The sequence below is a fragment of the Oncorhynchus gorbuscha genome, linkage group LG04 (assembly GCF_021184085.1).
Source record: "Oncorhynchus gorbuscha isolate QuinsamMale2020 ecotype Even-year linkage group LG04, OgorEven_v1.0, whole genome shotgun sequence".
Lineage (NCBI taxonomy): Eukaryota > Metazoa > Chordata > Actinopteri > Salmoniformes > Salmonidae > Oncorhynchus > Oncorhynchus gorbuscha.
Window position 1 is genome coordinate 26,629,496 of NC_060176.1, and position 16,963 is coordinate 26,646,458.

General features: G+C 43.4%; 2 protein-coding genes across 3 annotated transcripts; both read right to left on the bottom strand.

Moving 5' to 3' along the window:
- Positions 1-12,136, bottom strand: psmc3 (proteasome 26S subunit, ATPase 3). Of its 2 annotated transcripts, none has more exons than XM_046346316.1 (12): positions 12,012-12,136; positions 11,423-11,503; positions 11,106-11,231; positions 10,802-10,906; positions 9,361-9,423; positions 9,099-9,236; positions 8,858-9,001; positions 8,568-8,716; positions 8,339-8,435; positions 632-777; positions 454-535; positions 1-276 (listed from the first exon to the last, which is right to left on the bottom strand). In XM_046346316.1, the coding sequence occupies exons 1-12, from the start codon at positions 12,051-12,053 to the stop codon at positions 166-168; spliced, it is 1,284 nt and encodes a 427-aa protein (XP_046202272.1). In that variant the 5' UTR covers positions 12,054-12,136; the 3' UTR covers positions 1-165. The 2 variants fall into 2 exon arrangements, with proteins under 2 accessions (XP_046202272.1, XP_046202273.1); XM_046346317.1 differs by having other exon boundaries at positions 12,018-12,093.
- Positions 12,137-14,117: 1,981 nt separating this feature from the next.
- Positions 14,118-16,235, bottom strand: aplnr2 (apelin receptor 2). Its single transcript, XM_046345133.1, has 2 exons — positions 16,099-16,235; positions 14,118-15,910 (listed from the first exon to the last, which is right to left on the bottom strand). Exon 2 carries the CDS (start codon positions 15,748-15,750, stop codon positions 14,422-14,424), a length of 1,329 nt encoding a protein of 442 aa, XP_046201089.1. The 5' UTR covers positions 15,751-15,910; positions 16,099-16,235; the 3' UTR covers positions 14,118-14,421.
- Between the last annotated feature and the right edge of the window lie 728 nt (positions 16,236-16,963).

Below are 16,963 nucleotides of genomic sequence, written 5' to 3' on the forward strand. Positions count from 1 at the left end.
GCAAATGTAAAGCCTTTATTCTTTCATGGACCATAAACAAGCCAAAACAGGTCTCACACGAGAGAGAGAAGTGACAATGTTGCACACTAACAGTACAGAGATTGGTTCATGTTTTGGACACATCTGGAGAGTATCACATGCACCCTTCCCCTGAAGCTCAGGGCCTTAGGCGTAGTACTGCAGGTTGGCCTTTTTCTTGGCCTGTACTTCTAAGATGCCTTCCATGTAGTCCTCATGATTGAGCTCAGTTGCCCCCCTACGAAGGGCGATCATACCCTGGAAGAGAAAGAAAGTTAAATCCATGTTTGTTCCTAAATGAACTAGGTATTTTTTTTAAACAAATGGGCAAATTAAGTCACTGAACAGTTTCACCAAGGGTAAGGAAACAACGTAACTTTAGTTATTGGGCTGGTTCTTTCACAAATTTGTGCATGTTTAGTATGTATGACTCACCGCCTCCACACACACTGCTTTGCACTGGGCGCCATTGAAATCATCAGTGCACCTGGCCAGCTCCTCGTAGTTGACATCAGGGCTGTGGGAAGACCAGAGTTGAGCTAGAGTATTTTTAATTATAAATCATAACATGTATATCAATTTGGCTGATGAAGCATAGCGGATTGGTCCAAACCTGACATTCATCTTGCGTGAGTGAATCTGCATGATGCGGGCTCGTGCTTCCTCATTGGGCATTGGGAACTCAATCTTACGGTCCAAACGTCCAGAACGCAGCAGTGCGGGATCTAGGATATCCACCCTGTTAGTGGCAGCAATAACCTGGCAGAAGAGGATCAGAAAGTCAAGGCGTCAGCGTACAATATAGTAGTCTGGCTAACACCTAACTCAGTCCTCCTGACCTCAGTCTGGAAAGACGATGTTGTCTGCACGATACGTCGATAACGAAGGGGGCTGTGCTTTTACCAAACACAGCCCCTGGTCGCCACCCCCTTCCATTACAACGGTTGGATTTTAAAATCCAAACAATGAGAAGTCTCATTCCTAAAACATTTGAGGGTGTTTAAAATAACCAATCTCAGTCCTCTTTAAAATAAACTTTGTATTCACACTGCCTTTGACCAAGGACTCAACTTTTTAACCAGTTCACTTCACCTATTTTGTCGTCCCACTCAATGCACTCTGTTTTTACAAAGTGCAGGACCAGCCATTCCATTAGAACTTTATTGTACAGCTAGATATACCTACTCACATTTTGTAAGCTAGAAGATAATATATTATAATCTGATTATAATTAACATGTCAATATTATTGGTAGAATAAAAACTGCAGATTAAATAACACTGTAATTGAAAATTGTACACCCGATGTAGGCACCCTGTGTTGTCTTCTCATTATTCAAACCCCACAATTGAATAAACAGCTTATGAAACTCAGTCTACAGTAGGTCTTCACTGGTATAAAAAAACAGGACCCATTCCGAAATGGATCTGTGGCTTTCCCACCGGACCCAATGTGTTTTTAAACGGAGAACTGTTCCGAATGGACCCGAGAACAGTCTGACCTGTTCCCGAAAAGGACCATGGCAAACAGACCAGTGCTGGTTTGGATCTGAGAGACCGTTCAGATCCGAGAGTAGAAAGAGAAAGAAACCTCCAACTGGTCGATATAGATATATATATATATACACATATACACACACACACACATCAAATCACATTTTATTTGTCACATACACATAGTTAGCAGATGTTAATGCGAGTGTAGCGAAATGCTTGTGCTTCTAGTTCCGACAATGCAGTAATAACCAACGAGTAATCGAGCTAACAATTCCAAAACTACTACCTTATATATACACACACAAGTGTAAAGGGATAAAGAACATGTACATAAAGATATATGAATGAGTGATGGTACAGAGCGGCATAGGCAAGATGCAGTAGATGGTAGAGTACAGTATATACATATTTTTTAATTTGACCTAGGGCAAGTCAGTTAAGAACAAATTCTTATTTTCAATGACAGCCTAGGAACTGGGTTAACTGCCTGTTTAGGGGCAGAACGACAGATTTGTCCCTTGTCAGCTCGGGGATTTGAACTTGCAACCTTCCGGTTACTAGTCCAACGCTCTAACCACTAGGCTACCCTGCCGCCCCGTATATGACATGAGTATGTAAACAAAGTGGCATAGTTTAAAGTGGCTAGTGATACATGTATTACATAAAGATGCAGTAGATGATATAGAGTACAGTATATACATTATCTAAGTAGCATTGTTTAAAGTGGCTAGTGATATATTTTACATCAATTCCCATTATTAAAGTGGCTGGAGTTGAGTCTGTGTTGGCAGCAGCCACTAGTTAGTGGTGGCTGTTTAACAGTCTGATGGCCTTGAGATAGAAGCTGTTTTTCAGTCTCTCGGTCCCAGCTTTGATGCACCTGTACTGATCTCGCCTTCTGGATGATAGCGGGGTGAACAGGCAGTGGCTCGGGTGGTTGTTGTCCTTGATTATCTTTATGGCCTCCCTGTGACATCGGGTGGTGTAGGTGTCCTGGAGGGCAGGTAGTTTGCCCCCGGTGATGCGTTGTGCAGACCTCACTACCCTCTGGAGAGCCTTACGGTTGTGGGCGGAGCAGTTGCCGTACCAGGCGGTGATACAGCCCGACAGGATGCTCTCGATTGTGCATCTGTAGAAGTTTGTGAGTGCTTTTGGTGACAAGCCAAATTTCTTCAGCCTCCTGAGGTTGAAAAGGCGCTGCTGCGCCTTCTTCACAATGCTGTCTGTGTGGGTGGACCAATTCAGTTTGTCTGTGATGTGTACGCCGAGGAACTTAAAACTTGCTACCCTCTCCACTACTGTTCCATCGATTTGGATAGGGGGGTGTTCCCTCTGCTGTTTCCTGAAGTCCACAATCATCTCCTTAGTTTTGTTGACGTTGAGTGTGAGGTTATTTTCCTGACACCACACTCCGAGGGCCCTCACCTCCTCCCTGTAGGCCGTCTCGTCGTTGTTGGTAATCAAGCCTGCCACTGTTGTGTCGTCCGCAAACTTGATGATTGAGTTGGAGGCGTGCGTGGCCACGCAGTCATGGATGAACAGGGAGTACAGGAGAGGGCTCAGAACGCACCCTTGTGGGGCCCCAGTGTTGAGGATCAGCAGGGTGGAGATGTTGTTACCTACCTGGGGGCGGCCCGTCAGGAAGTCCAGTACCCAGTTGCACAGGGCGGGGTCGAGACCCAGGGTCTCGAGCTTGATGATGAGTTTGGAGGGTACTATGGTGTTAAATGCTGAGCTGTAGGCGATGAACAGCATTCTCACATAGGTATTCCTCTTGTCCAGATGGGTTAGGGCAGTGTGCAGTGTGGTTGCGATTGCATCGTCTGTGGACCTATTTGGGCGGTAAGCAAATTGGAGTGGGTCTAGGGTGTCAGGTAGGGTGGAGGTGATATGGTTCTTGACTAGTCTCTCAAAGCACTTCATGATGACGGAAGTGAGTGCTACGGGGCAGTAGTCGTTTAGCTCAGTTACCTTAGCTTTCTTGGGAACAGGAACAATGGTGGCCCTCTTGAAGCATGTGGGAAGAGCATTTACATTACATTTAAGTCATTTAACAGATGCTCTTATCCAGAGCGACGAGCAGACTGGGATAGGGATCGATTGAACATGTCCGTAAACACACCAGCCAGCTGGTCTGCGCATGCTCTGAGGGCGCGGCTGGGGATGCCGTCTGGGTCTGCAGCCTTGCGAGGGTTAACACGTTTAAATGTTTTTCTCACCTTGGCTGCAGTGAAGGAGAGTCCACATGTTTTGGTTGTGGGCTGTGTCAGTGGCACTGTATTGTCCTCAAAGCGGGCAAAAAAGTTATTTAGTCTGCATGGGAGCAAGGCATCCTGGTCCGTGACTGGGCTGGTTTTCTTTTTGTAATCCGTGATTGACTGTAGACCCTGCCATATACCTCGTGTCTGAGCCGTTGAATTGCGATTCTACTTTGTCTCATACATACATACATACATACATACATACATATATATATACTGCTGAAAAAAATAAAGGGAACACTTAAACAACACAATGTAACTCCAAGTCAATCACACTTCTGTGAAACCAAACTGTCCACTTAGGAAGCAACACTGATTGACAATACATTTCACATGCTGTTGTGCAAATGGAATAGACAACAGGTGGACATAATAGGCAATTAGCAAGACACCCCCAATAAAGCAGTGGTTCTGCAGGTGGTGACCACAGACCACTTCTCAGTTCCTATGCTTCCTGGCTGATGTTTTGGTCCCTTTTGAATGCTGCCGGTGCTTTCACTCTAGTGGTAGCATGAGACGGAGTCTACAACCCACACAAGTGGCTCAGGTAGTGCAGCTCATCCAGGATGGCACATCAATGCGAGCTGTGGCAAGAAGGTTTGCTGTGTCTGTCAGCATAGTGTCCAGAGCATGGAGGCGCTACCAGGAGACAGGACAGTACATCAGGAGACATGGAGGAGGCCGTAGGAGGGCAACAACCCAGCAGCAGGACCACTACCTCCGCCTTTGTGCAAGGAGGAGCACTGCCAGAGCCCTGCAAAATGACCTCCAGCAGGCCACAAATGTGCATGAGTCTGCTCAAACGGTCAGAAACAGACTCTGTGAGGGTGGTATGAGGGCCCGACGTCCACAGGTGGGGGTTGTGCTTACAGCCCAACACCGTGCAGGACTTTTGGCATTTGCCAGAGAACACCAAGATTGACAAATTCGCCACTGGCGCCCTGTGCTCTTCACAGATGAAAGCAGGTTCACACTGAGCACGTGACAGACGTGACAGGGTCTGGAGACGCCATGGAGAATGTTCTGCTGCCTGCAACATCCTCTAGCATGACCGGTTTGGCGGTGGGTCAGTCATGGTGTGAGGTGGCATTTCTTTGGGGGGCCGCACAGCCCTCCATGTGCTCGCCAGAGGTAGCCTGACTGCCATTAGGTACCGAAATGAGATCCTCAGACCCCTTGTGAGACCATATCCTGGTGCGGTTGGCCCTGGGTTCCTCCTAATGCAAGACAATGTTAGACCTCATGTGGCTGGAGTGTGTCAGCAGTTCCTGCAAGAGGAAGGCATTGATGCTATGGACTGGCCCGCCCGTTCCCCAGACCTGAATCCAATTGAGCACATCTGGGACATCATGTCTCGCTCCATCCACCAACGCCACGTTGCACCACAGACTGTCCAGGAGTTGGCGGATGCTTTAGTCCAGGTCTGGGAGGAGATCCCTCAGGAGACCATCCACCACCTCATCAGGAGCATGCCCAGGTGTTGTAGAGAGGTCATACAGGCACGTGGAGGCCACACACACTACTGTGCCTCATTTTGACTTGTTTTAAGGACATTACATCAAAGTTGGATCAGCCTGTAGTTGCGGTTTTCCACTTTAATTTTGAGTGTGACTCCAAATCCAGACCTCCATGGGTTGATAAATTAGATTTAGATTTTGTTGTCAGCACATTCAACTATGGAAAGAAAAATGTATTTAACAAGAATATTTCATTCATTTAGATCTAGGATGTGTTATTTTAGTGTTCCCTTTATTTTTTTGAGCAGTGTATGTATATATATGCATGTATATGTATGTATGTATATTTATTAAGGGATCAAAGCTTAGGCATAGCCCCAGAGAAAGATAGACGAAACCGACTTCTTTACACTAGTCAGATAGGATACTACTGCTAAATAGATACGGGTGTACAGGAGGCTAATTCGTTCCTTTTCAATCCGAATATTCTAAATGAAGATAAGCATTATATTGTTGGAGTAACTCTGGTAGGCATAAAACTGTTGGGAGTGCCAGTGCGCACTGCCTTCATAGGCCTGCAGTAAGCTAAGCCTAATAATAACCATACCTTCACAAAAAGTTGCTTAGCTTTATTAGGGTAATAAAAGTCAAGTCATTGTTTATATGGAAAACACGAACAGGTTATTATATTGCGGCATTAAATTACATTTTGCCATCTTTGGTTTATCTTTTTCATGCTTTTAGTACCAGTAATTATATTATGGCAAACATTACAGCTGGAATTTAATTTGCCGAATGAAAATGTCTCGAGAAAAAAAAAAAAAAGTTTAACGGGCTCGGCATATATTGCACCTATTATCAACAAAGGCAATACCGAATGTCGGCCTACCAAACGACAGCAATAGGCTAATGCTATTTCTTTTACAACAAGCTTATAATAATTATTAATGACAAAACAATTTATAATAAATTCAAAAATAGATAAATGACAGGTATAAAATTGTATCAAACTTGAATAGTGAGTCGCACACAATCCATTTGGCCCCGCCAATAATCTTTGTCCACTACAATATAAATATTTGTCAGCTTCTTTTCACTGTACTCTTTTTCCTCTAACTTTCATTTTACTTCAATGAAGAAGAACTCCCATCTTCACAATCAACAGTAGCCGTCCACAGCTCCTTTTAAACTCTCTCCTCAGTAGCAGGAGCCTGTGAGGTGAGCAGCTGGAACCAGTTTCAGCTGGACATAAGCTATATGTTTGATTGAGTTGCAATTTGTTGAGAAGCTCACGCAGTTCTCATCACACAAACAATAAATTAACAGAGGACAGGTCCAATCGGGTCCAGTTGGTAAATCAATTTTAATTACACATACCAAAGACCCGTAGAAATTATATCAGATCCTACCCTGATCCGAGACAAAAGTCGGGATTTAGAACCCAAACCCTCTCTGGGTTTGGGGTCTGTTGGACCTGTGAAGACCTCTAGTCTAAAGAGAACATATAGCAAACAAATCATCTGAACATCATGTCAGTATAAAACATATTTTATAATGTCTATGCATTCATAATCGCGAATCAATATCCAAAAACAGCAAACGTTTTTCCACCTGCACATCATCTCTCTTTTGTGGCACCAATGTGAGGGTTTATGGCACGGGAAATGGTGCTTTGTGTTCACAGTGCCCTAAAAAGAAAAGAAAACCGGACCGCGGAATTCAAGCAAACAGAATTGAACCCCTCGAGATGTTCTCAGTTCGGTTCACTTCGGGGGTTCTTGAGGGGTCTGAGTTCCTTTGGAGTGTTCGCACTGCACAAATTCAGCGAAGAGAACCAATCGATAATGCATTTACAACTGTCTCCTATCCAGACCAGTACGTCACAGCTCTCCCTGCGCTCTGAGTCACGTCAGCCGGGCTAACAATACAGGGCCTCCTCATAGCATAGTTAAACATCCAGTTCTCATTAGGTACCAGGTCTCTTGGGTACCTCAAGTACAGCTGATTAAAACTTTAGGGATAGGGGGCAGAATTTTCACATCTGGATTAAAAGCGTGCCCAAAGTAAACTGCCTGCTACTCAGGCCCAGAAGCTAGGATATGCATATTATTAGTAGATTTGGATAGAAAACACTCTGTGAAGTTTCTAAAACTGTTTGAATAATGTCTGTGAGTATAACATAACTGATTTGGAAGGCTAAACCCCGAGCACAATCCATCCAGGGAAAAAATGTTGAGGTCAATCTGTTTTCCATTAGTTTTCTATGGTAAGTCCTTTTTAATAGGAATATGCATGCAGTTCCTATGGCTTCCACTAGATGTCAACAGTCTTTAGAAATTGGTTGATGTTTTTCTTTTGAGAAATGAAGAAATAGCCCTGTTCTTTCCATGTGTCACTCCAGGTGGACTCAAGTCTTTTGGTGCGCGCGACATGGAACGCGCTTCACTTTGTTTTCATCCGGTATTGAACACAGTTTATCCCATCTTAAGTTTAATCGATTATTTACGTTTTAGGATACCTATGGTTGGATTAGGAAAGTTGTTTGAAATGTTTGGACCAAGTTTACAGGTAACTTAGATACTTTGTAGTCATGTTGGGCGAGTTGGAACCGGTGTATTTTCTGAATCAAATGCGCCAAATAAATTGACATTTTGGGATATAAAGAAGGAATTTATCGAACAAAAAGAACCATTTGTGATGTTTCTGGGACATTTTGGAGTGCTAACAGAAGATCTTCAAAGGTAAGGCATGAATTATATCGTTATTTCTGACTTTTGTGTAGCACCTGCCTGGTTGAAATATGTGTGTTTATATATGTTTTCATGTGTTGGTATGTGGGGCGCTGTCCTCAGATAATCGCATGGTCTGCTTTCGCCATTAAAGCGTTTTTGAAATCTGACACTGCGGCTGGATTAACAAGAAGTTAAGCGTTATTTTGATGTGTTACACATGTATGTTTTGTGAATTTTTATTATGAGTATTTCTGTTTTTGAATTTGGCGCGCTGGAATTTCACTGGATGTTGTCTAATCAATCCCGTTACCGGGATTCAAGAGGGAAGGGATCACTAAGAAGTGAAGATTTGTTTTTAAAGAACTGAGTAATACCTTAACTTGCATGTTGGGCTGGAACCCATCCAGCTGGTTGAGGAGCTCAAGCATAGTTCTCTGAACCTCCCTGTCACCTGCTTTCTCACTGTCAAACCTGGAAAAATCAAAAGGGATCAGAGGCTTATGTCGATGCTATTAAAACAGCTATAGAAAGCAACTGTGAAACTTCTCATCGGTAGCTGGTTTACAGTGTGTAGGACTCATACAGTTTAACTGCACCACTCACCGTTTGGTTCCAATGGCGTCCAGCTCATCTATGAAGATGATAGAGGGGGCCTTCTCCTTGGCCAGGGCAAAGGCGTCTCGGACAAGCTTGGCACCATCACCAATGAACATCTGGACCAGCTGTGGGCCAGCCAGCTTGAGAAATGTGGCCTGTAGTAGAATGAAAGATATATAAATAAAACTCTGCCTGTCTACACAATTTTACTCAAAACAGAAAAGGAGTTGACACTCCTGCACAAACAAATAACCCCTTGCTAAAATACAAGCCATAAGGTCAATGTTTTGTTTTACCTTGGTCTGGGCAGCACAGGCCCTAGCCAGTAGGGTTTTCCCTGTGCCTGGGGGGCCATACATCAAAACCCCCTTAGGTGGCTGAATACCCAGGTTCTCAAACTTCTCCTTGTGGTTCATGGGCAGAACAATTGCTTCCACCAGCTGAAAGTCAAAAGAATAGCATCACATGTTGTTAAAACTGCAATTACATTCACATACGAGTGTCTAAAGAGATAAGATACAAATGATAATATCGGACCTCCTGGATCTGTTTGTCTAATCCACCAATGTCACTGTACTGTTCAGTGGGGCGCTCGTCCACCTCCATGGCTTTGACTCTGGAGTCATACTCTGTGGGCAGGGTTTCCAGGATCAAGTATGAGTCCTTGTTTACACCCTGGTCATCACCACAGGGAAAGAGAAAAAGTGACACTCAAGCACAAACAAAAAATAAATCCATAGCTTGTTGAGCAGAGGGAGCTGCTATTCAAGGACACTCAAGTGAACATAAGGGGTTTTACCACGAGGTCTCCCGGCTTCAGCTTCTCTGCATCCACCAAGCCAATGACCGGGAGGAAGTATGTCTGCAAGAGCACAAAGGGGCAACCGCTGTCAACTACAACTGCTGAATAACTCCTATTAATAACTGTTTTAATTTACTAAGAATGACACAGGAAAAGTATTGATCAAAATGCAGTTGAACTTGGGAGGAGATCAGACCAGTGTTTCCTCTGGGAAAATTGGTAGCGTTGTGGGGAAAATGTCACAGAGGGGCTGATTTCTTTTATTTTGTTCTGGTGACATTAAAAATATACATTTTAGTCTAAAAGGAATGAAAAGAAAATCATGATGACACCATCTAAAATATAATTTAAACCTCAAGAAATTACAAACAATAACATATTGGTAAAATTACAATTATTTTGATATATTATCACCTGTAGCTGATGCAGCATAGTGGCTAGAAATAAATAGGCTGAAGAATGGGGTTTCCCATCTGCATTTACCCTATTGGGCTAATCATTAGTAGTCGAGCATCAGGTCGGATACCTACATTCTTTCAACCCCATGGGTCGGCTCACAGTTCAGAACAATTAAATGATGGTCAGAAACATTTTAAATCAAAATAATACACATTTTAAAAACCCAGGAGTTTATTGTGTTGCGAATTCCATTCTGTGTGCGGGAAAGCCAGACATAAGGCTACCAGTCACGCATGCATTGAGTGTGGAGCCGGGAACTGTCCCTTATTTGTGTGGTGCTAAAACGTTCCCTCTCTCCGTGTGATAATACAAAACTTTGCCAAGTTTACTTTCCCTGGATAGCCTAGCTCACGCGAAAATGGCTAACGTAGGCCTAAGCGGAGAAATAAAAATAGCAGTTACGATAAGGGAACAGACTACAAAAATATAGTGGAAACGGTGCTGCACGAGTGAAATCCCCAGTTTGGAAGGACAACACACTAGATGGATAAACAGCCTGGTTTAGATAATTCAGTTCATTATTACATTAATTCAGGCATTAGTTCATTATACCATACGCAGGCCATATAAAGTATAAACCGGTGTGGCTGGTAAACGTTTTATTAGCCTACTAAAAAAAGCCTATTTTCACAGCCTATATTCAATTTTGGCAATTCCCCCTCCCTATGGCACCCGTAATTTGAATGCACCACAAAAGGATTATTAATCTCGCATAGAACAAAAAACAAGCCAACTAGGTAAATGGATAAACTATTCTATTATGGGGTTGTCAGACATTTCTATTCATTACTTGTTTGTTTGCAGAGGAAAAGTAAATGTGGACTGTTCCAGCATCTTCAAAGTGCTCCTTGGAATAAATATTTTTTAATGTTCCATATTTTGTTGGTGTGGCGGCAAAAATTTTGTTGGTGCACACCGCCACAGCTAAATGACTGCTGCAGAAAACACTGGATTGGACATATTCCTAGTTGTTACTTACCTGTCGTGTAGATGTTTTGATGACAGCGCATTTGCCCTTCCTCTGGGAATCTAGATCAATGTTTGCTCCATCCTCCTCCTGGTCATTTGGGTCCACATCCAGAAGCTGAAAGACAGTTTTAAGACATCTCAAACCTAACCTGTGATGATCCAGACACTGTTGTATGGTCATAAACAGACAATTAGCTCTACACCCATCACAAAAGTGAGCTTCACAAGAATTGTGCTTTTGATACTAAACTGTTCAATACAATAAAACTATTTGGCACTGAGACGAAAGTGTACACATTTCTTCATGCTCCTACCTCGATGACATTGGAGACCAGGTACGGCAGAGTCTTGTTCACTTTGATCTTCTCTGTGTTTTCTTTGATTTTGTCCTTCATGGCCTGCAGCTCATGGGTTACCCTCAGTACCTCACTCTTCATGATCTAACAACATAAGAGTCCAATTGAATGTATAGACCTAGGCAACTTATTCATAATTTTCATATCATCATTTAAAAATTGGAAGGGTCAAGTATATGGTGGAGACATAACAGATAAGAAGCTGAAAAAAATGGAGAATAGTGAGGGCCATCTGATACACCAATAGCTGCTAAAATAACTAGTTAGCTATCTACCTTTATTTCACTGTCCAGAAGACGTGTGCGCTGAACGATCTCTTCGGTGGACATTTTGAGGACTTCTTCGCCGATCCCATCCTATTGTTGCAAACAAAATTGTTATGTTATGATACAACGTAGCTATTTAGCTACTATCGTTAACGAAATACAGTAATCATGACTCCTGGCTATAAGCTAACTAGCTGGCGGCTAATAAGACAAGCAAAATAGCCAGGCTAACGTTAGCTAACAACTTGCAGATATGTTTACGAGTCTCAGTGTGTGTAACGTTAGTTACTAGCTAACAACGTTTTTGAGTGACCAGAAAGGTGTTAACTTTGTTAACAGGCTAAATACCAAGAAAAACATTTGTTTTATGTGACCAAGCTAACGTTAAAGAACATTTGAAAATGTCCTGTGTCACTGTCCCATCAATTTAACAGGCTAGCTAACGTTAGCTTGTAGCTATGCTAGCTGACATCAGTATGAGCTCTTTCGTTTATTGGATACATGTTAACTTCATAATTACGATCATATTCAAATAATAGATGTTGTAATCAAAATAAATTGATGAACACATTCAAATCTGTTAATTCAAGGAACAAACCTCCACCTCATCCCAAACTGATCTGTCATTCAGCGACGCCATCTTTCCTCTTGTCTTCGTGTTGGTAGTTCTTCTACTTCTTCTTTGAGGTTAATCGGCAGACTACAACCGATGAGGTGTATTACCGCCACCTACTGTACGGGTAGTGACTGAGATAAACGTTCGATGGGGCTGTAGTGTAGCAGGTTGAGAGCTTCAAGTTCCTCTGTGTCCACATCACTAAGGAACTAACATGGTCCACACACACCCACACAGTTGTGAAGTAGGCATGACTGTGCCTCTTCCCCCTCAAGAGGCTGTAAAGATTTGACATGGGCCCTCAGATCCTTAAAAAAAAGTCTACAGCTGCACCATTGAAAGCATCTTGACTGGTTGCATCACCGTTTGGTACGGCAACTACTAGGCACCCGACCACTAGGCGCCGCAGAGGGTGGTGAGTACAGCCCAGTACATCACTGCATTGTCCCTTTTTTGCACTAACTCTCTCGCATTGACTCTATGAAAACACTGGACTCTACTTGCACACTCACACATACCTGTACTTAGACTGACACCCCGACACACACACACTGCATATACGTACACACACACACACACACACACACACACACACACACACACACACACACACACACACACACACACACACACACACACACACACACACACACACACACACACACACACACACACACACACACACACACACACACACACACACACACACACCACAGTACGCTGCTGCTACTGTCTATTATCTATCCTGTTGCCTAGTCACTTTACCCATGCCATATGTACATTGCTACCTCAATTACCTTGTATTACTGCACATCAACTCTGTACTCTTTCTCCCTGTTTATAGACATATTATTTTTACGCCTACTCGATAATGTTATTTATTCCTCCTACTTTTAACTCTGCATTGTTGGAAAAGGATCTGTAAGTAAGCATTTTACTGATAATCTACACCTGTTGTTTACAAAGCCTGTGACAAATAAAATTTTATTTTAATTTATTTGATTGTAATGCCTCTGCTGTAAAATCCCTTAGGTCCAAAAAATGTTTAGCCAGAATCACTATGATGCCTATTTTCTCAGATTTCCTCTTTGTTTGCACTGTGCCGTTTATAACCAATAAAATAAACGATACAAAGTGCAACTTTTTAACATACAACATGTCAGGATCCTGGGTGAGGAACATTTAATGGTGTCTCAAATCCACCTACGATAGTTTATTCAAAATTGTTCCCTTATTTTGCTCTTCTCACCACCTCTGGCAGCCTGGTCTCATAGACTAGATGTAACATAGAAAATGTAAATCCGTAACTCTCAAATTTATATGATATGTTATGTTTGGCATGGTTACACCAGACAGAATGTTACTTCTGTCTGGTCATGGTTGGTCGGGGTGGATGGGTGGACGTATAATGCGTGTTCGAATCTCATCACAGGCAACTTTAGAATTTTAGATAATTAGCAACTTTTCAACAACTTACTTCTTTTTAACTACTTGGTATGTTAGCTAACCCTTCAACTTACCCTAACCTTAACCCTTTAGCTAACCCTTCCTGTAACCCTAACCTTAACCCTTTAACCAAACTCCTAACTCTAACCCTAACTCCTAGCCTAGCTAACGTAAGCCAGCTAGCTGGCTAATTCTTATTTACTTGACCGTTGGTGATTCTGTCAACCTTCTAAGTTCCTGTTATATGGCATACAATAGGAGTATATATATATATATATATATATACGCGTGTGTGTGTGTGTGTGTGTGTGTGTGTGTGTGTGTGTGTGTGTGTGTGTGTGTGTGTGTGTGTGTGTGTGTGTCAGGGAGAGTGCCATGTGTCTCCGTGAGAAACTATGAGCTGTATCAGTTCCATGGCTAAAGGATTTCATTTGGTAACAACATTTCTGCCGCCTCCACCTCAGCGGGACACATGATTCTCATGGACTGGAGAAAGCTTGTGTGAACATCACTGTCCTTAACAGAGAAGCATTCATTTTATTGCTCTTAAAAAAAGGATACTTCATTCACAATTCTTAGTATTCAATTGTAATGTGTATTTCATACTTATTGTTATGCAGCTATAGTACTGAATGGGTAGGTGTGTCCAAACTTTTGACTGGTACTGTATATAAAAAAATATATACAGAAAACCCTTATGTTGGCTTGGAAGCAAATAATATACATTTTCTTTGTTGCCAGTGTCTAGCTATAAGGTCTCCTTTCTATCTCCTTGGAAGAAATGACAGTTTTTCAATCAAACACATTCCCAGTGGAATTTATTGAGTTTATGTATCTCCTGAGGGGTTACGTGAATACAGTAAGGGTTGCACATTTCCCAGGATATCCGTCTCTGTTTATTGGTGTCCTCTTCTGACTGAGGTTCCACAGCACTCCTACCCTCCTCTCAGTCTCTGCCATGCCTCACGTCATCCTTCCCTTCAATTCCATCTCCTGTTTCCTTGCGTGTTCCAGAAGGAATTGCAGAACTCCGGCTGGCTTGTTCCCTATTGTCATCATCATTTACTGTCATTGGACTCCCACACCCACACCTACCCCTGCACCACAACCACTGCAGTAAGGCCCGGCAGCGCTTCCGAAAGGCCACATCACAACAAGCATATAGAAGGGGGTTGAGGCAACTATTGACATACCCTAGACAGGTAGCATAGGGGTGAGCTGCAACCAGAGTCCGGTCAAATAGGCAGGAGTAGGGCAGCAGCTCTAAATCCACGAGCATGGAAAGTGTTTTGTTGGCATGAAAGGGAAGCCAGCAGAGGAAGAAGGCTAGCACTAAGGTGACGATAACTCGCAAAAGGCGGCGTTGGCGTCGGCGGTCGGGGCGAGGACCCTGTCCAAAATGGCGGCTGAGGAGGCGGCCTAGGGAGCAGTAACATATCAATAAGATGATCAGAGGCAACAGAAAGCCAATCAGGGTGGATTTAAGTCCTAGAGCCGCCGTCCACAGTAGCTCTGCCTGCTCCCTGTCATCTTCCTCCAGCTCTGCTGAGATCAGACCAGAGTAGTCCATCATACAGGAAGATATGAACATGGGCATGTGATCATGAACCGAGTGTTCCTCTTCCTCAGCTGTCTGCCAGTCTTCTTCATACTGACCCCTTACATCCACCTCCCTTACAGTCCTCAGTAGCAGCGCAGGAAGAGCAAGGATACCTGCCACCACCCAAACGCTCCCCACTACCCAAGCAGCTCGGCAGACTCCACTCCCCTGGGCCCTACTGGACCGCCGTCGGCCAGCAATAACCCAGTAACGCTCCATGCTCAGGACCGTAAGGGAGAACACACTGGCATACATGTTGAGGGCCACTAAATAGCTGCTGACTTGGCAAAGAGGCTTGCCAAAGGGCCAGTGGTAGTCTAGCGCTGTGTGGGCTGCCCACAAGGGCAGGGTTACCACAAAAGCCAGGTCTGCTGCTGCCAGGCTGGCAATGAGTGAGTCAGTAAGGGAACGGGAGGAGTCAGACAACTTGGGGGTAGAACTCCTTCCAGATTGCTGAAGACGCCGATTGGTGCAGGTCCCCATGCCGGCTGTTTTACCCTCAGGTCGATCCAGGTATGACCAGAGGACAAGCCCATTTCCCAGGGAGCCCAAAACAAATACCAGGAGATAGACTGAGGGTATGATTACCCATGTGGGTCTCCATTCTCTGTAGTCACACTGGTGAAACGGGGGCGGAGAGGGGGATGCTGAGGGCAGCAGCTCAGAGTCCGACATAAATGGGATGGGCAGAGTGGATAAATGTGAGAGTCTATGACCAGCCACTGTCTTTTGTTGCAGGGTTAAGAAAATTATATTCTTTCTCTTGTTTTCAATGTTTCCAGGTCAATGTCTCTGCTTTTATGACAACTTCTGTGTTGAGTCTTGTACACAGCATCTGAAGGAAAAAAAATATTTTAAAGAAAGTATATATATATATACTCCTATTGTATGCCATATAACAGAAACCTAGAACTTAGGGGGTTGACAGAATCACCATCGGTCTAGTAAATAAGAATCTAGTGTTTGACAAGAAGAGTATGTACATCAAATAACAATATGTACGTAAATGTTTACAAGCCTTACCTCAACACCTGAAGATCAGGGTCTTCTTCTTCTGAACTTGTTGAAAACGGACTTTAGTGATGATAGCCTGTTCCCATATTCCACGGAAACCAGTCTTCTCTTGTCTCAGGTCATTTTTGTCCAGGCTTGGAGGTGTGTCTCACTAGTGCTATGTGAATCCCCCTGCTCCAGATATAGTAGATCTCCTTGTCCCTCAGCCCCTCCCACTCCCCTGCTCTCCTCTTCTCAGACCACCCCAGAGAAGCTTTGTGAGACCTGCAAACAGACCTCATTATCCCTGTCCCACAGTACACACTAACTGTGCACAAATATAACAAAATATACACAATGTATACCTACCAAGACTCTCCTTTGCACAATGTCTGAACAATGGCAGTCACATTGAAGCCTACAAGACAATAAGAGTTGCCAACATTAAACAGTCTGTTAATAGATGCTCACCAGGGCAAATATATGCCGGAAATGTGGGGCACATACAATATAAGTCTGTGCTGTTGTCTTGAGGATACTCAGGGGAGTACTAACATTTGAATTTCTGGGAATCTCCAAGGTCAGGATGGCTGTGTATCCTGTTTTAGACTGGTGACTTACTATGCCAGCAAACTTTTGGGGAATTTTGATAAAGAAATAGATCCAATAAGTGCTTCAGCAGAAATTAAAGACATTTTAAAAACAGGTTAATAACACTAGGGTAACACATAAATCCTACTATTGTTACTATTGTCAATATGGACATACACATCATTGTGTCGTACTGTACAGCCTTCAGTTGTTCCTATGTCCTGGAAACTGACTAACAGTTAATTCCTGTAATAATGTGTCTCTACAGGCTTGGTCAGCATCATGATTTGACCCGAAGGGTTAC

Coding starts and splice junctions, on each gene's coding strand:
- psmc3 (XM_046346316.1), bottom strand. CDS start 12,053: ATGGCGTCGCTGAATGACAGATCAGTTTGGGATGAGGTGGAG. Junction 10,907..11,105: donor TGGTCTCCAATGTCATCGAG/GTAGGAGCATGA, acceptor ACTGTCTTTCAG/CTTCTGGATGTGGACCCAAA. Junction 9,237..9,360: donor TGAAGCCGGGAGACCTCGTG/GTAAAACCCCTT, acceptor GGTGATGACCAG/GGTGTAAACAAGGACTCATA.
- aplnr2 (XM_046345133.1), bottom strand. CDS start 15,750: ATGTCGGACTCTGAGCTGCTGCCCTCAGCATCCCCCTCTCCGCCCCCG.